This window comes from Crocodylus porosus, unplaced genomic scaffold, assembly GCF_001723895.1.
Source record: "Crocodylus porosus isolate Cpor-Errol unplaced genomic scaffold, CroPor_comp1, whole genome shotgun sequence".
Classification (NCBI taxonomy): domain Eukaryota; kingdom Metazoa; phylum Chordata; order Crocodylia; family Crocodylidae; genus Crocodylus; species Crocodylus porosus.
Window position 1 is genome coordinate 87,134,905 of NW_017728886.1, and position 27,531 is coordinate 87,162,435.

Below are 27,531 nucleotides of genomic sequence, written 5' to 3' on the forward strand. Positions count from 1 at the left end.
GGAGTCTACTAGCTGCCCTTCTAATAGCTTCATTACTTGAAAGCTTTTCAGCAATATTTGTGTAGTTCAATACTGACTTTTTAAATCTGTCTCTTTGACAGATATTTTAGCAGGAAGTGGCATATATTTTTGGGACAGCTATTATGTAAATCACAAACTACTTTTTTATTGGGTGTGTGAGGTAACTTAATATTTTTATTTATGTACACTCTACAGTTGGCAGCCTGTTATTGACTACATTGACAGTAAGTTTGAAGACTACCTGAATGCAGAATCTCGTGTCAACCGACGTCAGATGCCAGACAATAGGGTGCAGTGTTGTTTATACTTCATTGCTCCTTCAGGACATGGGTCAGTAATTTACTGTTTTAATGTGTCTCTTTCTTTTAACTTTATCTGAAATACATATCCAGACTCTGACATTCCTCAGATATGCAAAGCTCCAGATCAGGATTTTTTTCAGCATATGGACTACAGGCCATGTTTAATTTCATACACTAATTTAATTTGGCTTGTCAAACGCTAGATAACCAGACTGGTAATAAATCAATGTCAGGAAGCAGGAACACACAACAGTTACCAAGAAAAATGTTGACATTTGTTAACAGGTATATTTTTCATTTCTTTAATACCACTTGTGTTTCAATTATTTCTTGCATTGCAATGACTTATTAAAAACTTGAGCTATAGAAGATGGTTCTTGAATTCGACCAGTCATTTTTTTTCTTTGTTTGAAATTAATGATAAACAGAAGGGGGGAAAAAAGAATGTGCACTAATATTAAAGTATTTTTGGCTTTCTGTAATTAAACTAGGACCAATTTAGTTTTGGGTCTGATATAAAAATCTTGCTCTAGTTCACAGTTAACACTATGCCAGTTCCCACACCTTCAACTTGTGTTTAACTTGGTGAGACCTCTCTCTAGTGGGGGACCAAGAGAATTGCATTTTTTTTTTAAGTGTACTAAATCTAGGTCATGTTATATTTGAAATCAAGGTTACACAGCAATTTATTATAGTATTACTGCTTTGGTTTGTGGAAGATATTTTTTCTTGCCTGATAAATTTATATCTTGCAAACCAGAAAGAGGAGAAAAACTAGCTTTGTTACACTATAGATGAAGCATATGAAGACATTTTGAGGGACAGAGAGAGTTCTGAGGAGTATTTATTTGGCAGTGGAGAATACTAGCTGTGAGCCGCTCAGAGCCCTACTTTGGTTTCCGACTGTGCCATCAAAATTGTGGACTGGAGTCATTGTTATTATTGGAAAGTAAATTAACCTTTTTTGGTCATTGCTCTCTAACCCCTTTACAGTAGTTTTTTGTAGAAAACCTGTTGATCTTTATGCTACAGAAACTTGATAGCTGTTCCCATATACAGTTTTGCTTTCAAGTGTGAAAGCTTGAAGCTGAAACTTTTTTTTTGTGTTGAATAAGGCTACAGTTAACTAAAGTAAAAATTATAGAAATCATTTAGATAAATCCTACCTCGTCTTGATTGAAAGTGATGGGCTAGATTCTAAAAGGTATTTCAGGCAGCTTGGGTTGAAACTGGGAGCATAGGCATCTGAATACCTTTTATTTATTTTTATTTGGCCTTTCCTTCTCAAATTGTTAACTTGTTTCTGTCCATTATTGGTTACCAGTGGGAGTTTTGCTATCAATGGGAAGTGTGTTTTTAAAAAAAAGCATAAATTTAGAAGCAAATGTGAAAACAAGTGCTTCAGGTATCCAAAAAAATGGATGCTGTTTTAGCTTGCAGGATTAAAGGCTAAAGTAATATTTATCTGCTTGAAGGCGTATGCCTCACAATGACTAAATAAACTAGCATTCTTGGGGAAGAAATTATAAAGTTGACCTAAGTAATTTGAGTTCCATTCCTTAATGGAATAAACAGCCCCAAAATACTGTTGAATTTGGGAGGATAAATTTCAGAGAGATTAAAATAGTTGAAGCCTATTTATCTTTTATTTCCTGTTTTAGGATACTATCTTGTCTCCTAAAGAACATTACTTGCTTCCGACTTGGTTTTTATGGTGTTGCAGCCTCTCATCTGGTTTCCTGTGCTTACAGTAGCTCATATAGCTGTCACTATCAAGTGGAATGCATCTGTCTCTTTCTGAATAGTACAACGTCATTTGCAGTGTGTAAAAGCATTTGTAGACTATGTCTCTTTCCTTTTGCCTTTTTGTTTTGTTTTTTATTGAAAACTTAACCTAAGTGCACTTGCATGAAAAAAAAAATTAAACCCAAGATAGAATGCCAGCCCATGAAAGATAAGCAGAAGGAGAGCTAGTTTCTTCCATCACTGTCTTTTCAATCAGTACCATCAGAAATCTTGACAAACTAAGTAATCTTTACAGCATTTTCTAGAGCAGGGATAAGCAAACCTCAGCACACATGCCAGAGTATTAGGGGTGTGCGAAATGAGCCATTTTCAATTCTGATTCGGCCTGAAATGGGGACAGTGTTTTGATTTGTTGATTCGGATCACTGTCGCCAATTCTGTTTGGCCAAATCTGAAGATTCGATGCTGATTCAGAGAATTGGCCATAGACACAGCTTTAAATGTTTTTTCTACATACTACAAGGTACCAGGCACAAGTGAACACTGTGATAGTGGGGTGGATGGCATGCCCCACAGAAGGCCCCCTGTGTGTTTGGTGCTGAACTCAGAAGTGGACTGGAAGTACTTCTGGTTCACTTTTGGGTCCTCTGAGCATGTGAGGGACCCCACGTTCCCCCTGCTCGGCAGTCGGCTGCAGGGGGACCCTAGGTGCCCCCCAGACCCAGGAGGCACCAGTTGTTGATCCAGGGAGCTGTGGGAGGGGGGTCCCCACACTCTCCACAGCAGATTCAGGTGTACTTCTGGTTCATCTCTGGGGTCCACTGTTGAGCATGCTAGGAACCCCCCCGCACTTCCGTAGGATGCTCCACCTGCCCCAGCATCTCAGCATTCAAGAGCTACCTGGTACCGTAAGGTATGTAGAAAAAGATTTAAAGCTGTGTCTGTGTCCAAATCATCGACTATCTCCGAATTGATTCGGGGGGGGTTCCAGTTCAATTTGGAAAGATTAAAGGGACTCCTGATTCAATTTGGATTCGGCGATTCGGCTGCCAAATCGAGCCAAAACTCTGCTGAATCAAATAGGCAACCGAAGCTTCGCACAGCCCTACAGAGCATGGCAAGTGAAGGAAGCCATTTTGCTTAGCATGATACAGCCAGCCCAGGCTTTGGGCAGGCTCCTGCTGCTGGCCACTGGCAGCGGGGAGGCTGCAGGCAGCTATGCTGGGGTCTGTGGAGCCCTGCCAGCTGCAGGTGCACACATGCCTCAGTGGACAGCAGGGAAGAGACTAGGGCTGCACTGCCACGCAGGGATTGGGTCGCTCATGTCTCCTATACCATCTCCCCCTGGCATGCCAATTGCCTCTGACAAATTGAGGTTGCAGGGTTTTTGGCACTGTGCCCAAAAATGTTGCCAACCCCTGTTGTTGAGTTTAACAGATAGTCAATCCTAACCTAAAAGGATAAGATTAAGTTTTCTGGTCTGCATCTGTCATACAAAACTCAGTTTCATCAGCGTCTCGCTTCCAAAAAATGGCGTTGATAGCTTGAGTAATTTTAATGGTTAGTTGTTGATGACTGCAGTTGCAAATGTCTTTTTTAGTGCGTTTCTCTCACGTTCATTTTTTGTGCTTGGGTTTTTGGGGATAAACCTGTTAAGTTGGACTCTTAGCCAAATGGGCTTTTAAATTTTGGTACGTTTTCAATATTCATTGATTTTTGTTTAATGGAAATTTAATTTTAATGATGTTTTTCTACTGCATTTTTTAACACTAGCTGCTATTTATAAAAGTTTGCATGTGGAACTAAACAACTTTCCGCAACAGTTTTTCTGTGGACTAAAGCAGAGAGTCCTTAATCTTTTCCAAGTACTTCAGGTTCTTACAGTGTTTTACAGTATTTTAGTCATCACTAGCATGTCTGATGATAGCACTGACAAAATGAGGTTTCTGTATTTGCCTTGGAAATAAACAGCCTTCATTTCTCATAGATAAAAAATTACAAGGCAAGTCTACACAGCCTTTCTCTGGTTTGAAACCAGTTTGGTTGCAGTGTATGTGAAGAAAATTGAACGCGATTCTTGGTAGACCTGTTTATACATTTGACTGTTCTTACTAATTAATTTGACTTCACACTCTAGGGTTTGTCCCTCTAAAGCAGTGGTTCTCAACCTTTTTAGACTCAACTTCCGTGAATTGTGGCACTTGGTTTCAAAATTTGATATAGACTTATTACAGTGTTTACCTCCTTGCAGAGGGGCCAGCCAAGAACAGCCTGAGCCTGCCCTTATCTACCCATCTTCTCACACCTCATTTATCTCCTCATGCTTCTTGAGGCACCCCTCCAGAGGATCTCTCAGTACCCCAGGTCTCCTGGACCCTGATTGAGAATCCCTGTTCTGGAGAGAATCGAGTGTGGGTTTGTTTGTTTTTCTGATGGAATGAAGAAGCTTGTACTACCCTAGCTAATACTGTGTTTATTCAGCCTATAAGCAATCATTTTCCAGATCTGACAATCTGTTCCCCAAATATCCTTAACCAAATTTAATTTTGGGAGAGGAATTTAAACTACTGATACAGTTGCAACTAGATCTCTTGACCACTATTTGGTCAAATTCCAGTATGCTGCTCATATTTGAGCTTGTTTACTGAAACCATAGATGTACATCTAATGCAAATCTGGTTAATGCATCCTTCCAAGATGCATTCAGGTAGTGTGCTTGACTTCTGATTTTATTTTTGTCCTAATGTCTCAGTTCTCTATTTTTTAAAAATACCTTAATATTGAAACATCAAAGCGTAGACTGAAGGAAAATGGATATTAACCTGTATCATAATACCAGACTGTTGTTCTTTGAAAAATCATTCAGCTGAAGAATTTGATACTGTATTCTTGATACTTGACTTCTATCAGCCTTCACTTTTCCACTGCTAAAACTAACTCAGTTGCAATTTGTCAGGAAATGGTTGTAACTGGAAAAATATATATATTTAACCATTACATTTTTCTCCTCATATTCCACATAAAAGTAGAGGACCACTAATGCCCAATGCTAGTACTTTGGTCAAGAACAGGCTTAGATTCTGAGCTCTGCAAATTCTGCCAACATCCATTAAGAAAAGGAGCCATTCATTTCAGTTGCTCTATCTCAGCCCTTGGATGGACTGTAGGAATAGCCTTGAGAAGTCAAGGCCAAGGGAAAAAAACTGTAATTTTAGTTTTGTCAGTGTCTGTGTATCTCATTTTATAGATACACATGTGTGTTTACGGTTAACTGAAAAGGGCCAGTTCTCTATCTCCCTGTGTGCGTGTGTATTGGCCTTTTTCAGTTGCATTAGTTTATTGAAAGACTATCAAAGGGGTGATTTGAACTGGAAGACTCTTACTGTTTGGTATTAAAAAAATCAGATTCTGGATAACAAGACTAGTTTCTTAGTGTGCTGTCTTTTCTCAACTGGTCTCACTTAGGTGCTTCAGAATACATTTAAAATGCTTTAACAAATATTTTTCCATCAGATGTTCTTAAAGGTTTGGAGTTAAAGGCTAAGGTTATCCAATAAATTCTGTAATTTTGCATGCCAATGGTGGGCAATTTTTAGAAAATAATTTTATATTGTATATGGTGGTCCAGGAAATATGTGAAAGGCAAAATTATTGTTTTCATTGTGCATTGCATTTGATACCTTGTCTAAGTCTATCCTAATCGTGCAGCTAGTGCAAAATAATTTTAGCAGGTTTATAATTTGATTGGATGAGCTTGTTGGTGGTATTCATAAATTTCTGCCACAATAACATTTAAGAATGAATGCATGGTGCACGGTGAGATAAGACAGACAGCTTTTGGAGTTGGGTTGGGCTGAGCTTCTGTACAAAGGGAATCACTTCATAGATATATCTAGCTAGAAGAGACATGCTAGCCAGTAAATTAGCTAATTGGTTGTGTCCAAGCCAGTAACAAGATAATCTCTTTGTGATTACCAATCTCTGTGTTGGTGTTGGCACAAGTCATGGGGTGGTCATGGAAATGAATGAAAATCAGTTTGATGTAGTAAATTACCTTCTTGCTTTACATTTGCCAGGTTTTTTTGCTTGAGCCAATGGGGTTCCAGGATTTGAATAAGCAATGATATTTTTAAAGTTCTATTTGAAGCTATTTGGTAAAACCAGAGTGCATAAATGCACATCTTGTAATTGGCCTTCTGGTATCTAACTCCTCAAAGAATTAACTTTATGTTATTTTACAAAGAATATAATTGATTACTTTAAAATTTATAGACTTGGACTTTCAGATCCCTTTAATCTGCTTTTCTGTAGCATTGTCAGGAAAGCTGCAGCCCATATGTTGCACATACAAAAATATGCAGTTGAATTCCAGTTTATCCTTTTTTGTGGCTCCAGAATTTCTGTTAGATCCCTGAACTGAAAAATATCTAAGACTACCATTTCTAATGTCTGTTCTTCCAGTAAGTCATTGCTTTACAGAATGAGGAGCAGAACCCTCTGTAGTGGGGACAAAGGATTAGTACATTTAGATAGGTGGGCTTTCAGTTCTACATGATAAAATTGAAGAGTTTGATGTTTTTTGGATGTCCCTCATGGGAAAACACTGCTTCCAAAAATTTAGGAAATACTAAAACAAACTATGAAAGTAACTTTCTAGGGAGTCGATGTTTAGTATGTAGCTTGTCTCTGACAGCGCTTTTCTTTATCTTTATTTTTTTAAAATAGCATCAAGCTTTGCATCATGTCTAGGCCAGCATGAGGAATATAATTTAACATTTTTCTGGTAGGGGAGCTCTTTTTATACACATGTCTAGAAGTCAAATAATGGAGAAACACTTGATGACTGTAATGAGGTGAAGGGATTGGGGGCAGAAACCCAGCTGCAGAGGGGTTAAAAAGATAATAGCCTGTGCAAGTACCAGTTCAGTAAAGAACAAAGAAATTAAAGATGTATAGCATTTATGTACACAGAAGCATGACTTTCATTCAGAAATTTTATTATAAAATAAAGGCTGTCATGTAGGTTTCACAGCTCCTATTTTGAGAAGAGTTTGTAAACAAATGAGCACAATTTTCTGAGATGTGATCTTCCTCACGTATAAGTGAGGACAGAAAATGAACTTTTCTACTTCAACACTGGCTCCTACCAGCTGAGTTAATGGGCATCTCCATTGGGCACCAGTATTAGGGCTTGGTCTTTCTTACAGACCAACTGCAGGAAGGGTCTTGTGATCACATATGTGAATAGACTTAACTTCCAGTCAACAGAGTAGCAGTGTGTTGTTCTTTTAATGACATTAACTTACGGCATGTTAACAGAGTTCTTATAGGAGATGCAAACAGTGAATTTCGTCCTAAACTAGGTGCCGCCAGTAAATCTCTTGAGTTATGTGGACAGCATAATATCTTTTATTAACAAGTTTTTGCTTAAATAATTATTTTGCAAGGTTTTGCTTTTGTTTTTCAGACTTAAACCTTTGGATATTGAGTTTATGAAGCGCTTGCATGAAAAAGTGAATATCATTCCACTTATTGCCAAAGCAGACACACTTACACCAGAGGAATGCCAACAGTTTAAGAAACAGGTTAGTTATTTACAGCCTTGCTTAATTTATGGCATAGGTTTCCATGGAGGTTTAACTTTTCATACAGTGAAGATTAAACCCTGAAGCAACACCCTGAAACAGAAGAACGGAGTCATTTTCTGTCTCCTTAATAGTGCAGCTGGAAGGATTAACAGAGCAGCCACAGGTTTTTGCTCCCCCCCATATTATAGCTGCCTGTTTTCCCTGAAGAAATATGATATTTCTTCACATTTTCAAGGAAAGATATTTTTTTTCCTCCCATGTTGGCTTTCAAAAACAAGGTGAGTGTCTTATCTAGGGAGGTGTGGTCTGTGAGAGAATATGGTATTATGCTGCATTTCCATGGCTTGGAGTGTACACTTCCTTCTTCCTTTCCCCTTTATGTAGAAATCTGTTGTTGCTTTATCCTGAAATTTTCACCACACTTGCAAACACTTACATACTGTGCCTACCACTGGCTAGTCACAAACTAAGATCTGTTGAGCTTAGTTGGATGGTGATACTGCTTCAACCTGACCTGGGTTACCAACAAGAGTAGCAGTGGGAAGAAGCTCTTTTTGTGATTATCTTTTTGGATCAGCAGTATAGTGCAGAGAAATGTTGGACAAAGTTTTGGGCACAAAGCGGTGTTAAGGGTACTTTGCACCCGAAAGCTGTATCCAACAGGATTGAACTTATTGGATCAACCAACTTTTGAGCCCAAAGCACTTTTTACACAGCTTTATGTCCAAAAGCCTGTTCAACATCTCTCCAGAATTTATAATTGGCCCAATAAAAGAAATCTGCCCTCCCTCCTTGCATAATAGGTCTCTTTTCTCTTTTCCATATTCTGGAATGTCTCAGCTACAGCAACATTCCAACCCTAGACAGAATAGTTATGGTAGGAACTTGAATCTTTGAATTAAGATAAGTGAAACTTAAACATACTTGACACTTCCTGAAAATAATCTAGGGTCTTTCAAAATGCTATGAGATTTTGGCTCTTCAGTTCAAGCTGTAATTAAAATTCAGATCTCGAGGTGCTAAGAATTAATTTAAAGGGCTATGATGAGATTACAGAAGTCAGATTAGAAACCAGTCAACTCACCAGTAAAATGGGGGGGAGGAGAGGAGAGAGGAGGAAGAGGAACCAACTTACGGCAAGAAGTAAAATAATGACAAGGCAGTAAAGCATGCACTAACTGTTTCCTTGTTGGTTTGTTAATTGTTTTTTTTAGTAACCTAACATTTTCACCTTTTAGATAATGAAAGAAATCCAAGAGCACAAAATTAAAATATATGAATTTCCAGAAACAGATGATGAAGAAGAAAACAAAATTGTTAAAAAGATAAAGGTAGATAATTATTGCATTTTGAAATGCACTCTTCCTAACTAAATGGCTTCCACTTTTTTTTCTTTTTTTGAGATGCCCAATGTTAATTTTGAAACTGCATGTACAGTTCATAATAGCTTTCTTCTAGTCTTGTATCAAACTTATTTAGAGAGCTATTACTTTGGTGGGGAAAAGAATTATTAAATTTGGAGCTAGGAAGACCTGTCGTTTTCACAAGGTAAGCAAAACAAGTGGCTCAAATAAAAGTTATTTTGATGAAAACCTTTCAAACTTGGAGGGAACAAAGCAGAGTTAAAGCTAAGGGGAAGATGTGTCTGAAGGTTTAACTTGTAAGCTCCTTTTAGATATTTTTCTCTCTTGGGGTTTTGGTCGCTGGTATATAAATGTGAGTTTTTCTGCTTCCCCTAAGAATGAGAACCTGAAATTACCATCTTTGATGGAGAACAACTAAAAAGTTATGGCTATAAGAGCTAGTCAAAATAACAGATCATAGTAGTCGATGGAAATACATAATTGCTATAGAGGTTGATAAACATTCAGTGGTAATATAAATTCGTGCATAACGATTGGCTGGCAGCTACAGTTTTTAATTAACTTCTATATTGTACAGTTTATAAATACCTCATTTTGTAAATCTCTGTAAGAAATTATCATAATTCAGAGAATTTCAGAAGTGGCTACATCATGATAAAATTGGTTAAGTATCAGTAATAGTGGAAGTGTTATTTCATTTTGGAAGGACTGTACAATAAAGACTAACTTTTATCCTAGATCAGGCTTACACTAGAAATGTACTGCTATTGAAAAGCAATACTTTACTTTGTAGGATCGTTTACCTCTTGCTGTGGTAGGCAGTAACACAATCATTGAAGTCAATGGCAAGAGAGTCAGAGGAAGGCAGTATCCTTGGGGTGTTGCAGAAGGTAAGGATTTTTCTTATTTGTAGCACTATTGTTCCATGCGTGTATTAGGAACTACTACAACATACATAACTTTTTTGGTTTTATACTATTGGAGGGGATTTCTTTCATAATATGAAAAACAAGGAGTATGATTTTATTTTTTTTCTCCAATTGAGTGTGGGAGTGAGGAGTACAGCCTCTGAATTGGAACTTCCTATACCTTGAATGTTGGAAGCTGCAAGTTTGAGAGAAACAGTGGTGGAGGGAAAAAACCCTAGTCATACCCAGTTCACTCTCCTTTCAAGTATCCACTCTCTCCCACTGTGTGACCCAAGATAACTGGGCAAAATTGGACCCATAATCTGACCCAGTAAATGACAGTTCTTATATTCTTCTACAGTACTATATAAAAATGTATTCTTTGCATCAGAATATTTATTATTTGATGCATTTCCACCAGAAGATTTAAGAAACCTTGCTAATTTTTTTCTGAGGTAGCTTGTGTAAAAGTCTCATTTGCCAGCTTTAGAACAAATTGTATTTGCTTATGAAGGTTCATGGAGGGTTCTCCCAGCAGGAACTGTAATTAGACTGCAGCATATACTTTAATTTTAATTCATACTTTGTTGTACATAAAACAAGCTGATGCTCAAAGTTCATCCTTTACAGGTACTTGTGATGCTTCTATTTTGTCAGTATTTAATTTGTTCAATAAATCATCTGGATTTTTTTTAAATTTTCCTAAATGCTTGGTTCCAGGAGTTTTCCTGTTAGGGATGCTACTGTACCCATTTAGAGTAAATGCATTTTTTTGTTTGTTTGTTTTCATCAGAGTATATATAATACATTTTTTCCTGTTTAACTTCAAGGTTAAGCATATTTGAGGTTATTTCACAATGAAACACATGCTTCAATTTAACAGGTCAAATGCTAGTCTACATTTGTAACATTTCATTAAAATTAAATATTTTTATTGCAAGTAGAAAAACAATGGTTTACTGCTTTAGATGTTAGAAGATCAGATTTTCTTCAACATAATTATTTAATGCTGTTTACCTGCTACGTGTATTACATGAAAAATCAAGCATGCACAAAGACTAAAACACTGCCTTTGCCTTTGCTAAGTAATACTGTTCTGAAGGCTTATTCTGTGCCTGGTGTCATTGCAACCTATTTGAAACAACCATCCCTAACTCTTCCTAGATAACTCTTCCTGTGTTATCACTGTGAACTGTATAGCGAATGAAAATAAGCTATTAAAAAAGACAAAAATATAGCTAACTGCAAGGCAATGTGATGTAAGACTAAATAACTGAAGAGCACTGTGCATGTAAATAGTTTTAAAGGAAATGCTATAGCTCTTTGAAGTACATGTGACAGGAAATGGGGTTTGGCATAAAGTAAAAAGCAGCTGCACAGCATTTAAGGCTCTTGCTTTAGCATTTTGAAATATACAAATTTACTTTCAGACAAACATATTTATTAATGTCATTTGATGCTCTCATCTCTGAGACTTGTCATTCAGCTACAGAAAACCTTGATCTGTTTCACAAGACCACACCATCTGTTGCTAGAATGATCAGAGAACTAATGTTATCCTGGGAGCATGATTTCATATAATACATAAATGGACCGTCATAGCAGGAACTTGTAAATTCCATTCTGTGTCATAAAATAACCACAGATTAAAGAAGTTGAATGGAATAATATACTGAATTTGCCCTTTGTGTTAACTTCTTTGCTCTCTGTAATTCCTTGTCATGCTCCCATCCCCCTTTTTCTTTTGGGGACTTCCTACAACCTGCTACTCCTTCCTCTCCTATTCAAGGGACTTTGTGCATGCCTTTTGTAACTACTCATTTGTTTATAACATTAGACCCCTTTAAATTCGTCCATCAACTTCATTTGGAAAGTGCTGCTCACTTTCTCCACTATACTCACTAATTGCATGCTGTTGCGCAGTCAGTGCATTTAAGTGGTAGGATGAACAACATCTGTTTTGTTGGTGTGGTTCTTACACAAGTTGAGTTATCAATACAGACTGGTTAGTATGGTCTTTGAGCAGCATAGGAGCACTTCCCTTGTGGCAGGAATTAGCAAAATAATTGTGTTTTTTATTTAGTTTATTTTACTCACGAGATAGTTTTGCTCTACTTGCTGTGGACTGCAGTTTGTCACTGTGGCTATGGCCACAGGTACACTTGGCTGGTATAACACATAATATTCCTATACTGGCAAAAGAGTTCTAGCAATGAGCATGGTCTGGCATAAAAGGTATAAAACTTTAAAAAAGATACAGGATTCTAAATAGGAATTGAAAAGAAATACATGGGAGATGCTAGCAAATATCTTCTCTGTGTTTGACATTTAAGATACTGATGTCTCAGTATACATTTACTTTTATTTCTGCAGTTGAAAACGGTGAGCACTGTGACTTCACGATTCTAAGAAACATGTTAATAAGGTAAGTGGCTTATAAGCAATATTATGCATAGCTTTTGTAAAGGGTTTTAGTTGAATATCAGAGAGAATGGAAGCTACAGTCTCTCTTACCATAGGCTGTCTTTAAAAAAATAAAATGAAATAAAATACAAATATTCAAGTGCTTGTTTTCCCATACATGTATAGTCTATAATATAAAATTATATAGAAATTCCTTTTACAGGAGTATGTATACTTCCAGCACCCAAGTTGCAGAATTGTTGTAGTAGTCCCTGTAAGTATGGCCCATGCCTCCAATTCCAAGATATGAAAGCTAAGAGAGCTACCCTGTCCTTCCTCAGTTCCTCCTTGCTGCTTGTATTTCAAGTGAGAGTTTCATCTGTTGCCTATAGTTTATGACCAGTAATGTATACACAAATGTATTCTTTTAAAACATAAACATGTTTATGGGGAAGAATATTATTGTTTTCTTGACCTCACTCACAGGTTTCATCTGACACCTTACTCTAGTGCAAAATACTCAAGGCTTCAGTATAGCCCCTCTTGTGAGGATGTTATGCACATAAGTGATATGGGTGCTAAAGAGTTTTAGTTTGTCTTGGGGAAAAGAATATGTAAAAGAAAAATGCAACACCTGCAAGTTTTTCAGAAAAGAAGCCCAATCTTTCAAATGATTTAATGGAAAAATGATTGTGGACCATTTCTGAACCCGAGTACCCAAACAATGAAACGCAGGACTTTCTCTCCTAAAAGGATTGTCAGTACCTTTTCCACATTGGCTGCATTCTGAGACGAGGTGTCATTCCCCTTAACTTGAACTTTTCTCTGAGGTATTCAAGCCTCCTCCTTTGTACCGAAAGAGAGGCTTTCAAATCCTCAGATCCTTCATCCAGTACTTGAAAAGGTTATACCATGCACTATCTAGGTTCCAGCCTGACTGGTGTGGGGGGGGGGGGGCAGGGTATGCCCCGCCCCCCTGCTTCCCCCGCCCCGGAACTGGTTTTGTAAGTCATTCAGTTTTTCATATTTATGAAGTCTGCTGACATCTTACTCTTGATTTGACAGAACTCACATGCAGGACCTGAAGGATGTCACTAACAATGTACATTATGAGAACTACAGGAGCAGAAAACTGGCAGCTGTTACATACAATGGAGTGGACAACAACAAAAACAAAGGGCAGCTAACAAAGTAAGTGCTCATTAAGGTTGCATAGCCCTTTTGATTCACCATTATATTTTTTTTGTTTTGTTTTCAGTCATTTGCCCCAATTACTAAAGGCTAGTCTGAATACAGTCGTCTGAATGCTTACTTAATTAAAATGTAGGTTTTAGGCTTATTGAGTCGACACAGGTTTGTACAATCCTAACTGACCTCAGTTAAGCTTAGGCAGCTTTGGCTTGTAGACAAGCCATAAGTTTAATGCTTCAACTCTGCATCTTGTTTCAAACATCACCATGACTATTTGTTTAGATGTCAGGGCTTCTGTTTCCTGGTACTTATTGCCAGTGGCATTTATTTATGCTTTGGACCTGCATGCTCAGTATATTTTGAAGAACAGGTGAATTCATTTATCATTGTGCTTTGTACCTTTTAAAACTAATGCACTTTTTTTCTCCTAATCTTCTTTAGGGGTTATTGATCTCTCTCATTTGGCAGGAGGGTTGTAATTCTGCATTTTTATGGGGGGGTAATTTTTTTTAACTCTCCATACCTTTTAAGATGTAGGAGCAAATACGGTATTACAACTCAAAGAAGCCTGGCAGCAAAGCATTTTCCTCAGCATGATTCCATTTACTTCCTCAGCATGGCCACTCACTTCCAACCCACAGCCTTCCATCCCCCCACAAATGCCCTGTCCCCTCCCCCTGCAGTAGCAGAGCTCATGGGGATGGGGGCTGGCTGTAGGCTTGGGGCTCCCCATCCTGCTCTGCACTGGTGGTGCAGACTTGTGCCCCCACTACTGCTGGGTGGGCAGGTGGTGCCTTGTCATGGTGGTGTGACTGGCATCAGGCTCCCAGTAGTGTCACTGAGCCTCTCCACCCTGCTCTGCTGCAAGGCCCTGTGGGGGGGAGGGCAGCAGGGCAAGGAACCCTGAGCCTGCAGCAGGTAAATCTGCATCTGCCCCCTCCCTGTGCACAAATCGCGGGGGGGGGGGGGGGGCACATGCCCTCCTGCAGCCTCCTGGAACAAGTTGCCCATGGCTCCATCCTGCTCCCCCAGCTGGGCCCTGCATTCCTGCCCAGGCCCCATGAACTGGCCCAGCTGGGCAGTGTCTCCAGCCCTGCCCTACTTCCTCTCTCCCTCACCATGTGGGCCTCAACCTGCACCTCTACCCCCAGTAGACTTCGCTGGAGGGAGCTGCTGTTCTGGCTGCCATGTGCATGTGTATGTGTGCCCATTCATGTGGCATCCCCTGCCTAATGTCCCTCCTCCCGCTCCCCCCTAGCCCCAAGCAGCCACTTACAGGCTGGAAGTCTACCAGCCTGCAAGGGGAACTGACTGTTTCCTGCTTGCTTTTTTTTGTGTCCTTTTTAAAGGAGAAAACCTGTGATTCTTTGCAAATCCTTTTTTATCATTGTGACCCCAAATGGGGTGGCAAACCCAAGGTTGGGAACTGCTGCATTAAACACTTTAGTTAGCTCTGTGGTAGCATGTTGCATGCCATTCTAATTAACTTTTTAAATTATCGAAAATGTGCATTTGCATTTATTCTCTCAGTTTTACAGCCTAGCTTGTGTGTTTTTAAGAGTTTAGATAGCAATATGCACTTCTAAAAATGTAAATATACACATAGGTAATGGCACCAATTATTTCAGATATGCTGTCGTAGCTATTAACTTTTGGTATCTGATTGTTAAAGTAGCTCAGGTTAGGTTAGTCATAAGTGATATACTTATTTCGTTGATTTACTAACACCTATGTTGGAATACCGTTCCAACGGCAATAATTCTATTCAGTACAGTTACAGCATTATACCTCTCTGTCAGTAAGTGATACTGCTGAACTAGGCACAGGCAAGTTGAAGTCTCTTAAATGACAGGAATGTGACTGTTTCATATTGGGGATTGAACAGGTATCACTTAACATGTTGATTGCTTGAAGATGGTTTTTTTGCTATAGCAGATCTTTTTCAGACTGGACATTTACTAGTAGTCACCTCAATCATCCATAGCTGAAGCAAATAAAGAATAACTTTAAGATAACTGACAGACTGAACCCTCAGTTTTGTTCAAAGAGATAAATAACAGCTTCTTGATGTTATTTTATTTACAGACAGCACATTCAGTCCTCCTCTGAGACGCAACCAAAAATTTGCTTGCAGATTTTGTAAATATTTCTTATATAGCTCACTTCCTGGGAAGAAGTCCCAACCTTTCACCACTTTCAGTCTCTTCCAAGTTCAGTCCTGCTCAGATTTCTACTGTCTTTTTTAATGGGGGTAGGCTGGGTTGTTTACTAGTAATGGGGTAAAAGAAAATTCCACAATAATTATTCATTGTGATTCAGATTTTTGGCTTTAAATTTTTACCATAACTTTGCCATAGCCCACACTTTTGCTCTTTATTGCCTTATCCGTTAATTTAAAGTTAAAACATCTATTTTATAAGTATTAGGGGGAAAAAGGTGTTTTAATCCAAGATGTATCAAAATGTAAGGGTCTAACTTTGCTCTCCCTGTGCCTGAAGAAGGGTGTCTATACCCAAAAGCTTGCAAAGAACAATCTTTCCAACTATTTAGGTGGTCTAATAAAAGATATCCCATTTACCCAAAGAACCTGGTCTGCCTATGTCCTTAGATCAACACAACTACAACCAGCAACCCTAAATTCTGCTTTTAGAGCTTATTCTTTAAAGCAAAAAGAGATTAAAAGCATATAGGGTATGTAGCTTTTATGAAACTACACTGAAGAATTCAATTTTCAATCGTTTTAAAGAAATAATTTTCATTATCTTGAGGACGCTTTTAAATGTGGTGTACAGAGCAGTACACCCAATTTGCATAAAGGAGAAAAGAGCTCATCTGTGGAGGGAGTCTTAGTCTTAGACTCTGAAGAAGTATATAATCTTACATCATCTGAAGTCAGCCATCCACTCAAGCATGTCACTGGCCATGGGATAAAAAAGATCAGTGAATTCTTCCTGGCTACCAGGTCCTACTAGGATACTTTAATCTTGCCTCTTGGAAGTTACGTAATGAAGCTTCAGAATTACTTCTGAAGGGCTTACAAATCAGTGAATGCAAATTTTCCATAAAAGATAAATTTTATTGAGGACTGTCCATCCCTTCTTGAGATTTTATTTCTACACTGGACCATGCTTAAGGGAGAAGGGTCTCAAGAGGAAAGTGTGTATTGGTTGAGGTATGGCTTTTTGCAAACTTTCTAAGTTTTAGCCTTGATTTCAGAGTGTCAATAACTACTACCCAGCTTTCTCAGTGGGGATGCTTTCAGAAGGCTTCTGTGTATAAGTAGCTATTCTCCTCTGAGTTGTATAATGCTCAAGAGAAAATGTTACTGAAGTCCTGTGGTCTTAAAGGATTGCCTTTAGTAGGAAAGTTCCACGTAAATCTTGTGTACCAGTTATTTTCAGTGTGCCTGTTAGGTTCTTTCTTCGTAGTCAGGTATAATAAACATCTATCCAGTATCCCTTTTGTACTGCAACTGAATGAAAAGTTCTGGGCTTCTTTCCAGCACTTTCTGCTTGTAATAGCTTTGCTAAGAATCCGATTCAGCTCTAAGGGAGGCCTATCTTGTCCCAACTTTGAATATCTTTTCCTTTAGAGATTTTATTTGAAAGAAAAAATTCTGCGTTCAGCTGCATTTGACTTGCTGGGAAATAATTACATTTTCCTGTGTTGGCTTCATAGAAAAAGAAGCCTTTTTTTCTTAGGATGAAGTTAGTTGGCAGTCAGGAGACTTGCTCTGGCAGAAGCCTAGCCAATTGTTTCACAACAGAAGTGTGTCAGAAATATGGTTTTTACCTTTGCTCTTGGCCCCAAACCTCTGAAATTTTTGGCAGATGCATAAACCAGATACTTGGAAAAGGAAGATCTTCATTTCTCTTTATACCTGTAGGAATCACTTTTTCTCACCATCATGTCTATCATATATTGGATTGATTTTGTTCCTCCCCATATCAGGAGACTTCCACCCAGGCATTGAACTGACCAAAAAGTGAAAAAATTTCAGGAAACTTGCACAAGGAGTTAAAAAAAAACCAAACAAACTCTCAAGTACAAAGTTGTTGAGCCTGTTCGTAAAATCTCAAAAACCTTGCATTCATACAGCAAGATACAAGGATTTTTGTAGGTGATGATTTTATTAGACATGGTTGAGATAGACCAGGGGTGGCCAGAGTTACTCAGCCTGGAAGCCACATCTTTTCCTCCCTGAAGTTCAAGGGCCTGGGGGAGGGGGAGGGCTCTAAGCGACCCGGAATGGAGGTGGATTTCTTTGCCCATGGGAAGCACACACCAGAGTAAGCAGCATGGATGCAACCCCCACCCTGGCAGCCCAGCACCTGAGCTGGCAGTCCTGGAGGGAGAAAAGGGGAGGACGGTGAGCTCAGGGGATGTTCCCCGTGGGGAAAGCTGGAGCAGTGGGAGGTACCGGGTTGCACTGTCCCCCAGCGCTGATTCAGGGAGAAATGGGCAGGGCTTCAGACAGGTTTCCAGAGAGCTGCAAATACTGTGCTGGCAAGCAGCTCGTGAACCGCAGTTTGGCCATCATGGGGATAGACTTAAACAAGTTTTTGAATACAGGACACTTTTTCTTTGGTCTTTTTGTATTCACACTGTTAGTGATAGATCAGAAATTTAGTGGCATTGATGGATCACAACCTCCTATGAGAAATACCATGGTTCATGTTTGACCTGTCCTGGGCTTTGAGAAGTTGTATGAAAAGACATATTTTATTCCCATTTACTATTTGATTTTTTTTTTTCCTTTGTGGCTCATTAGTGGCCATAAAGAGAATTCCACTGTAATTAACTTTCCAAGTCCAGGTCTTAACAGGAAGCTTGGGGTCTGTTGTAAGAAGTTAAATAGGCTAAAATAGATTTCTTAGGCTAGGGACAGAAGTTGCACATAAACTAGTTTAAGTGATCAGAAACTGGTTTGAACCTGTAACAGAATAGAAGTTCAGTGCACATAAACCAGTTTCAAAATGGTTGAAACTGGTTTAAGATAAACCTGATTGAATGTAGCATCAGACTTAACTGATTGAGGTCAAACCAGTGTATGAAACTTCTGTCCTAGACCTCTTCCTGTTTCAAGTTAAATTAGAGTCCTCCAGCATCCCAGCATTTTGCAGCCCTGGGCTGGGCTGGGCTGGGCTGTGCTGTCTGTTCCAGAGAGCAGAGCTAGCCTTGCTCCTCTGCTCGCTAGCTGCAGCAGAGAGGGCTGGCTTACTGGCCTCACTGGCTGGCTCATTGCCCCTTCCCCCATCCCCCAGGCAAACCCGAGCTGGGGTCTAGGGCCAGGGAGGGTGGAAGGGTTAAACTACCCTACCCGAGTATGGAGCTGCTTCTGCAATGCTTACTTAATGCTGGCTTTGACTCTGGACTACAAATCTCAGAGGCACCTGGAAGCTGGAAGAGGAAGTGATGAGCACCCCTGCAGAGCCCTGCTGCTGTGAGTGTGGATGGCAAATCCCGGAGACTTTGGGGGCATCAGGAAGAAAAAGCGAGCACACAAGCCCTTCTGGCTGTGTTCCAGAAAGCTGTGCTGTAGTGCCCCTGGCGTGAGCCACTGCAGGCATGCGGCTGCATTTTCCTGACTCAAAAAGTGAATGTCTGTTCATTTGCTTACTGGTTCAATCTTTACAGTTTAGACTAACCTGCAAAGACTGAATCAATTCAGCCTCAGGCTTTGGGACTGTCTGTACTTGGCTTTAGAGATCAGATGAATACATTTGGAGGCACTGAGAGAAGTTTAGAGATCAAGATAATTCTGTCTCATTTTTTTTCTTGTGGGACCAAATATGAAACAAGAAAGAATTGCCATGACCTACCAGCTAAGTGAGTCCCTGTGGTTAAGTGGGAATATGATTAGTCTTTAATTTAGGCTTTAATTTATTTTGGTTTTAGACAGATAAGTTAACCCTGAAACCATTTAAATGAAATTTAACACTTTTTAACACTTAGTTACATTGGTAACTGTCCAAATATTACATTTTGTATTCATAGTGTACCTTGTTCTGTTCAAATAGCTGGTGTTAGATCTGCCATCTTAAAGTTTATTAAGTGTTTTGAAGCTAGATAGCTACTTGTGAGAAATTTAAAATATATTTTCATTTTTTATTTTGGTCTGTTCCGGGTAGAAATGCAGGTTAGACTTCACAGGTCTTGGTACTTCTAAAGTAAACGTTAGCTTATTCCTTTGAACATGACCCAGGTTGTGAACAAACATAGCTTTTCAAATTTCTTAAAATGGAAAAGAGTTTGCTGTTGAAGAGAACGGGCATCCTCTTCCAACATAACTGTCCACTCCTGTACCATTATGTGGAGTTCGACTGCTATAATGTTAATCATGTTTTTGTTCAAATTTCAAGCTACAGCAATTAAATTTATGCTGATACAGAAGTAGAGGCACCAACCAGGTATATTGGAACAGCATCTACTGGTATAACTTGTCTGTCCACATTCCCAGTGATTGAATCTGAAAACAAAATTATATTTGTTGCAAGATACTGTACTAATTAATCAGAACTCAATAATTGCTTCTGTGGAGTGAATAACTTTGAATTCCTTCCTTGCTTTAGTGAGATGGCAGTCAGTTATTCTACAAATAATGCCTGGGTCAAGGCATGTTTTCCATTATTATGTAGCCTTTTTTAATTTTAGCTTTAGTCTCTGCTTTCTTCATTTTTCAGCATCATTGCATTTCTAGAAAATATTGTCAAAGGGTAACCTTCAGGTGTATGGATGATTTGTCTCTTCACATTATTCAGTAACTGTACATGTGCGCTGTATCATATCCTAAAATTGGCATTCAGAATTAAATTGAAAAAACTTAATTTGAGAAACTTTTCATTTTCTGGTGTGAATTTAGTATTTTCAGTAGTTTTTAAGATAAACCTTTTCAGTTATCAAAAGGCTTATTTTTGATATGTGAACAGGGGGCGGGGGGCGGAGAGAACCTTACCTGACTTGCAGGCATTTTTGATAAACAGCTGTCACACACGGTAACAATTCCTAGATCCTTTAACTGCTGCTTAATGTAGATTTGCTTCTAACTCTTTTGACTGTAAAGGTATTTTCTTGTTGTTTTAAAAGCCTTGCCATAACGCCTAAGATTTTCTGCTTTCTATAGACAGAGCATGACATTTTAGGGGACAGTTCTAATATAAAGCAATTCATGATTTATATTATGTTGCAAATGATTTGATGTCAAAATATCTAATTTTCAGGCAGCTGAAACCTGTAGTTTTTATATGGCGGGGGGGCGGGGCGGGCAGTTATTATTTTATTTGTGCTAGGCTAACACCACCCAAACTCAGATGTAATTATAGTAAGGTTTCTTTAGAGTTGAGCACAGCCTGTTGTGAGACCTCTGCTGGCCAGTGAAATTCAGTGCTGTTTCCATAGCACATAAGCATTATTTTTTAACTTGGAATGTAATCTTTATTAGGTGACAGATTTAATAGATTTCATAGACATTAGGGCTGGAAGGGACCTCACGAGGTCATTGGGTCCAGCCCTGGGCCTGAAGTCAGCTGGGGTCAGATCACCCCAACAAGATAAGCATCCAAAATTTGATATTTTTGAAAAGAAAATAAATAAGAGATGGTATTGGTTTCAGAACATTTATTTAGACAGAGTGGTTAAGTTGATGTCACTAAAATATTTAAAATCACTTTTAAAGCATGCATACATTAAATACATCACTCAGGTAAACTCTACTTGAAATATCTCTGTGCATCAGATCTGCATTAATATTTAGATGGTATAGTGATTTACTAACTGAATTTTGAAATAAATGTAACCAGCTTTATTTAACAATCTTTCTTTTTACTATGGAAAGTCTTGCTTTTGGGGGGGGCACACAATCTTAATTAGTTTTAGGAATCTATTAATGAATTTGTTTTTTTTTTTAATTATTGCTTTTTAGCTTTGTGATTTTTATTTAAGCATGCTAAGCCTCTGTATTTTTTGTTTTTTAGATTTGACACAGTTGAAGGCATGTAAGTGGTCATTTAAATTTTTCCAAAGACTTGAGACAAAAATTCTTTAAATACAAAGGCTATTAATGTTAAGTGTTTCAGATTTTTAAAAGTATTCTTGTTCAGCTCTTGCCATTTGTTTTTACCTTTAGTGTTTTCTGTTCTAAAACTGTTCTAACATTAGATTAGAAAGTTTTTTATAAATATTTTAAGTGACAAATCTTGTAAAATACTTACTCCCAAAATATTTGAGAGAGGTTTTATGTAGAAGTTTTTAGGGTTTGAAGATATGAAAATTACGCAATTCACCCAGATTGGATCTGCGGACTTTTGTTAGTTCCAGACAACTTGTATTGTTGCTTCTCAAAAATGTGTGGACTTTTCATTACTTATCTCCACATTTTACAGATGCTTATTAAATTGAAAAGCTTGTTGGCTTAGTCTGTTTTGACTATGACTATGGTTTTATCTTACCAATGGCTTGCAGAGGTTCCACTTTGTGCTTGCAGCAGAGAATAACATGAGGTGTTTTTTTTTCTGTTGACCTTGAAGGGTTGTAATAGTGTATATGTGTGTAACTTTAGACCAGACCTGTATTTAACATTTCTTTTTATGTTGCTTTCTTGGACTCTTCTTTTTCTTTAAATCCTTGACTTCTCTACATGTTTTGTACATGTGTCTCAGTATTGGAATTAAGACCTAACAGAGGTTAATCATTACAAGAAAGTTGTAAAACAAATCTAGTAAATATTGACCTGCTGATCTACTGAATTCGCTAAGAAACACTGACCAAACTTTCTTGAAATTACTTATGAGACACGCCTCTTATATATTCAGGATATTTAGGGAGCCAGTTCTGTTTCCATTCAGATGAGTCAGTGTTACTTCAGGACCCATAAGCCCTAGGACTTTTATAGTTATGGAAAAATAGACACTTGAAACATTTTCAGTTTCAAAATTGTGTTATAATCTTAAGAGAATTGGCAAAATATTAATTTTTATCATTTGGTTTGCTTACATTCATACTTCTAGGCGTACTCTTTAAAATTACAAGCATCTTGCACACACCACTCAGGAATTGTATTATTTATATTTTTATAAAATATAAGCTTATATACTAGTGTCCTATGACTTGTATTCAAACACTACTCTAACTTACATACATTTTTCCTTATAACAGGGACTACAGGCACAAGCAATTTGCCTTTGTAAAGTAAAAATAAATTCCAGATTTACAGTAGGATCAGTTAGTATTTGAAAAATCAGGGAGGGGGGCGTTGGTTTGGTTATGTTTTTTTAGCCCTTGATTTGCTTCTTCAAATATTGCAAAATTCAGTTCAGATTCAACTAAAAATACCTTATGCCACTTTTAAAGCATATTCTAAAAGTACAAGAATCTCTTTTCAAATGATCCTGGGCTCATAGCACATATTTATTTTTCACTTTAACAAAAATCGTAGCCTTACAGATAGTATAGTCACAAAACTGAATTTGAATAAACTCTATAAAACATTATAGGCTTAATAATGCATTTAATGTGGATTCTTTTTCATACTAAAAAAAAAATTTGTGTTATGTGCTGATGTTGGACCACTGGGTTTCCCTTGGTAAGGATACTGTTTTTCTGTTGTAAGCATTCAGCAAGCATGCTCCTCTAGCAGTGTAGTAGTATATATTATCTTTGCAGACACTTCCTCATTAATACAGAGGGGAGTTTTTAGAATAGTGCTATCTAGCTGGCGGCCACCTTGCAACGGGTTAGATTGTGGCCCCCAGGTTCCCAATGGGCTCTATCTCCCCACATTGCTCAGCTCCAGGCTCCCCTTCCCTCTGACTTCCCTGAAGAGGTGGGCTGGTGCAGCACAGCATAGCCTACAATGCCAGGGGAGCCCACAGCTCAGGGTGTCTGAGCAGTGCAACACAGCAGGAGAAGCCAAGGGTAAGTCAGGGCTTGTGATGCAGCAGAGAGGCACAGGGAGTAGTAGTGGTGGGGTTGGCACATAGTGCAGTAAGGATGTGGGGAGCAGCAGCTAGGGAGCACCCTGTGCAGTGTGGGGAACAGCACGTTTGGGGGGAGTGCAGGGAGCAGGGTGCAGCAGCAGGGGGGTTCAGGGTATAGCAGGGAGCCCTGGGGCCCATGGCTTCCACTCAGACCCTGCTGATGTGGCCTGAATGGTATGCAGCCCCTGCCACTTGGAAGTCGGACAGCCCCGGTTTAGAACATAAGTCTTGCCTAATAAACTACGTGACCTCATATATTTAAATAGTGGACAAGATGCCTACTGCATGGATATCCATGGTATTTCTCATGCTGCTGGGTTGGGCTTTGCTGGGTGCTGCATGGGCCTGGGAAGAACCTTTTTTCTTTCCTGTTATACATGTCAGGGCTTTTGGTTTTGTTGTTGGTTTATTTGTGTGAGGGGTTTGGGGTTTTCTGGTTCATTTGCTTTTTCTGCCTTCCTCAAAAGCATTGTGTGTTGTGTACAAACAAGGCTGGGGATTGTCTGGAGTGTCGGTGTTCTTGCCGGGACTAAAACCTGGAAGTTCCTGGCTAGAGTCTGGGGGTTAAATTGGGGTCAAACCAATCGCTATATTTGGAGTTGAGGGTATTTTACCCCATAATCAGATTTGTACAGACTGGGGGAGGTTTCCGCCTTCCTTGGTAGTGGGGAGTGTGGCCCTTTTCCTTGGACCTCTCAAGTGTATTTTGACAGTCCTTACAGCAGCAGGACACTGACTGCTGTTGTCCCCCTGCTCTACCTGTGCCAAGTTGGGTTGTGTGACACGACTGATTTTGTGTAGGTTTAGTTAGGCCAGGGTGTGCTTGGGTTGATTTGAATTGCTTCTGACTCGGGCAGAAGGCTGGACTAGCTAACCTCTAGAAATCCCTTCCAGACCATTTTTTCTATGATTCTGCTAGAGGAAACAGAGCTATGGGTCTCCATTTGTAAAATGTACTGTTTTTGTTAAGTGGTAGTGCTGCAGATGGAACCAAAATGTGAGGCTGAAGTCTGTGGTATTTTTAAATGCGGTGTGTGACTTAGATTGGTGAAAAGCACTTTGCAGCTAATGATATAGAGCAGGGGTTATCAACTTATCTGGCCCTACAAGTTGAATGAGTGTATCTGAGCAGATGTGCAGACCAGCCTGGATCTGACCCCCCCATAGAGCATCCATGACACCGGGTCCTAGCCATGCACGGTGCACAGCACAAGCCAGTCCCCAGGGCCAGCACAGAGTACACACTGCCTGCAGCATATTAGCTGGACCTGGCATTACAGGCAGCACAGGGGGTCAGTCCAGGGTGCTGCATGCAGCCTGTGCCCTGGACCACCTATGTTATGTGCAGCATCAGGTCCAGTCCATATGCCATGTGCACAGGGCACATGGTGCCTGCGGTGTGCCAGCTGGACCCAATTGCTGCATGCAGCATGGGGGATTCTAGGCGCAGGCTGCATGCAGGAATAACTTGCTCTGTTACGTGGGGCACATGCAGTGCCAGGTCCAGCATATGTAGCGCATAGGTCTGGGGCCAGAACTATACCCCATGGGCCATATGTTTAATACCTCAATATAGAAAAGTGCATTTACAAATGTTATTTGCTATCAGAGTAAAATAGGTTTTACTGCCTGTTCTTGTAAGATGCCGTTTTGTCAGCCCCTCCAGAGAGCAGAAAGTACCTGGAATACCACTTTCACTGTAATTTACTAAGTGGAATAGTTGGTTTGAGTCATTCCTTTTCAGTGTCAGTCATATTGAGAATTTTTTTTGTGAAGAAGCATTTGAGCATATTTTCCAGTTCATCAGTTGCATGCGTGGTCTTCCTGCATGGACTGTTAGAAATACACGCAGCTGTTTAAGCAATAGGAGCATTTGATCCAAGAAAATTGAGTTTTTTTACTGTTTATGAATAATCAGATACAGAAGCGCATAAAATAGAAAATCATCTGGCTGACCTTGCTGCCTGGTTAACCTCTTACAGTCAAACAACTTAACGCAGTAGTTATTACTGGAAGTAGTAAGAAAATTGAAACCTACCTACACAGTGCTGTGCGTTTCCTGTCAATCCGCTGCTGACTTTTCAGGGCATGCCAACTGTTCAGTCAAAGACAAGGCAACATCAAGAAGCATTTCTGATGCAAGTTCCTATGTTTCAAAGACAGTGTGTTGGAAAAGCCAAATTCATGGGCTTTTAATCAGGGTAATTTCTGTTAAGAACTGTTTAAATATTGTTGACTTTTGGCGTGACTTAAGATTGCTTTTCAACACTGGATGTTACTGTTCTGAGAAGTCTCTTGGTGTTTGTTATACTATAGACGGTGAGAAAGTTATTTTAATCAAAGTTGTTTTGAGATTACAGTTCTGGGATCAAGGATTACTACTTTACTATATACATACAACGTTTCACAGCCAAAAGAAAATCTAATTGAAAATACAAACCACCTTTTTTTCCTTGTAATCAGTTACCCTCTTCACTAGCTATTTATTGTAATTATATGAAGTTGGCATTGATGAAGTTGATGTCAAATATTTTATTAGCTCCTTTTTATGTTGATGTAGTGAAAACAACATAAACACCTTACAGAAACACCTTACAGAAGAAAAAAATCTGAGAATTTCTGCTGTGAAATTTACTAAAAGTCACCATGCAAAATTGTAGCCTTTATTGGTCGTTGCATACAAGGTCATGAGTGTGGAATGACCCATCAGTAGGCAAAACAATTTTCAAAGCCATTTGAAAAACATTCTGTCCTGTAAAAAGAGATGCACTCGTAAAGGAGTTGCAGTTTTGAGTTAAAAAGGATGCTCTTATATTAGAATTATTTTTAATCTATCACAGATATTTTAAGGGATTCTGAAAGCCTATAGTTAACCTGGGAAGCTCCTGTTTTCACACTCATAGGGGAATAATGCAGCTACTTTATTTTTTATTTATTCACAGTTAGCAACTTCAGTTACAGTTTCTGTCCTAGTGGAGGGTTAGGTGTGCTAAAATGGGTAGGCACTCCTCGCTTATTGATGGCTTTGTTTGCCTCCCAATAAATATTCAGAAGACTGATAATATTCATATAAACATTTTAAGAATTTGTTTTACATCCATGTACTAATAAGAGCTTTTTTAAAAAACATTTTCACAACATACTTCTCTGCTGAAACAGGCTGAAGTTAATTTGTTCTCATTGCTCTTCCTATTTGAGTAGTAAATTACCCCTGCAATGGGGCTGACTTTGTACATTATCTAGTCGTTCACCAGGAAGAAAATGAAACGTGTGGCATTTATAATGTGGTAAATTTTACAGACTGGTAAAGATTATTACAAATCTGAAATGCTGTTTTGCAGATAACCCTCTACATTAATCCACTTATGCAGGCTACACTCTAAAACAGTAAATTAGTTGCCTTAAAGTATATGGGGGGGATTTAAAAAGTATTTGAATAATTCATGCTTTACTGAGTATAAGCATTCCATGTACAGTGCTGTCATGAATAAGACTTAAGCCCAGCTGCTCAAAAAGCTCTCTGCAAAAATTTTTGCATCTTTAAAAGAAACTGTACAGGAGAAGATTGTGTTTAAGATAAATCTTGAAAATACTGTATTGTAATGACTTGGTGTTACTCATAGGAATAAAAAAATTAAAAATCTCGATGCTCTCTACCTTTCACACCTTATTTTCTGTTGATATGTTCTAGTTTTAAGACTCTTTCTATTCTTTTGCCTACACAAATCTTTTTGAGGGTGAGAGAGCTGAGAGTTAGAAGGTCACTGGTTGCATTATTTCTAACCCAAACAAATTAAGCATGAAACAAAAAATATTTTATATTGTAAAATAAGACTGTATCTATTAGAAGTTTAATGTTGTCCAGCTGATTAAACAAAAAATTGCAGTTACTGAAACTATGCAGAATGAATTTAGGCTGGCAACACACTTAGACACATCATTCTGTTTAATTTCTCAATTTTTCTCCCTGCTTTTATATGTTGTGTGGGAGAGAAAAAAATCTATTGGTTAATCCTCTGCACTGGTTTAATGGT

General features: G+C 38.7%; 1 protein-coding gene and 1 long non-coding RNA gene across 9 annotated transcripts in view; one reads left to right on the forward strand and one right to left on the reverse strand.

The window, feature by feature from the left end:
- The window catches only part of SEPT7 (septin 7), a 99,757-nt gene that overhangs the window by 66,561 nt on the left and 5,665 nt on the right, over nucleotides 1–27,531 (forward strand). For 7 of the 8 annotated variants that reach the window (XM_019538619.1, XM_019538635.1, XM_019538611.1 and 4 more), the window contains exons 6-12: nucleotides 217–351; nucleotides 7,537–7,654; nucleotides 8,896–8,988; nucleotides 9,815–9,911; nucleotides 12,303–12,354; nucleotides 13,398–13,523; nucleotides 21,497–21,517. In XM_019538619.1, the coding sequence (XP_019394164.1) occupies nucleotides 217–351; nucleotides 7,537–7,654; nucleotides 8,896–8,988; nucleotides 9,815–9,911; nucleotides 12,303–12,354; nucleotides 13,398–13,523; nucleotides 21,497–21,517 (642 nt within the window). The remainder of the gene's footprint in view (nucleotides 1–216; nucleotides 352–7,536; nucleotides 7,655–8,895; nucleotides 8,989–9,814; nucleotides 9,912–12,302; nucleotides 12,355–13,397; nucleotides 13,524–21,496; nucleotides 21,518–27,531) is intronic. The other variant, XM_019538602.1, reaches the window with a different exon arrangement.
- LOC109312552 lies at nucleotides 14,099–27,527 on the reverse strand. Its single transcript, XR_002101844.1, has 3 exons — nucleotides 27,263–27,527; nucleotides 26,634–26,639; nucleotides 14,099–14,110 (listed from the first exon to the last, which is right to left on the reverse strand). It is a non-coding gene; the product is annotated as an uncharacterized LOC109312552 (long non-coding RNA).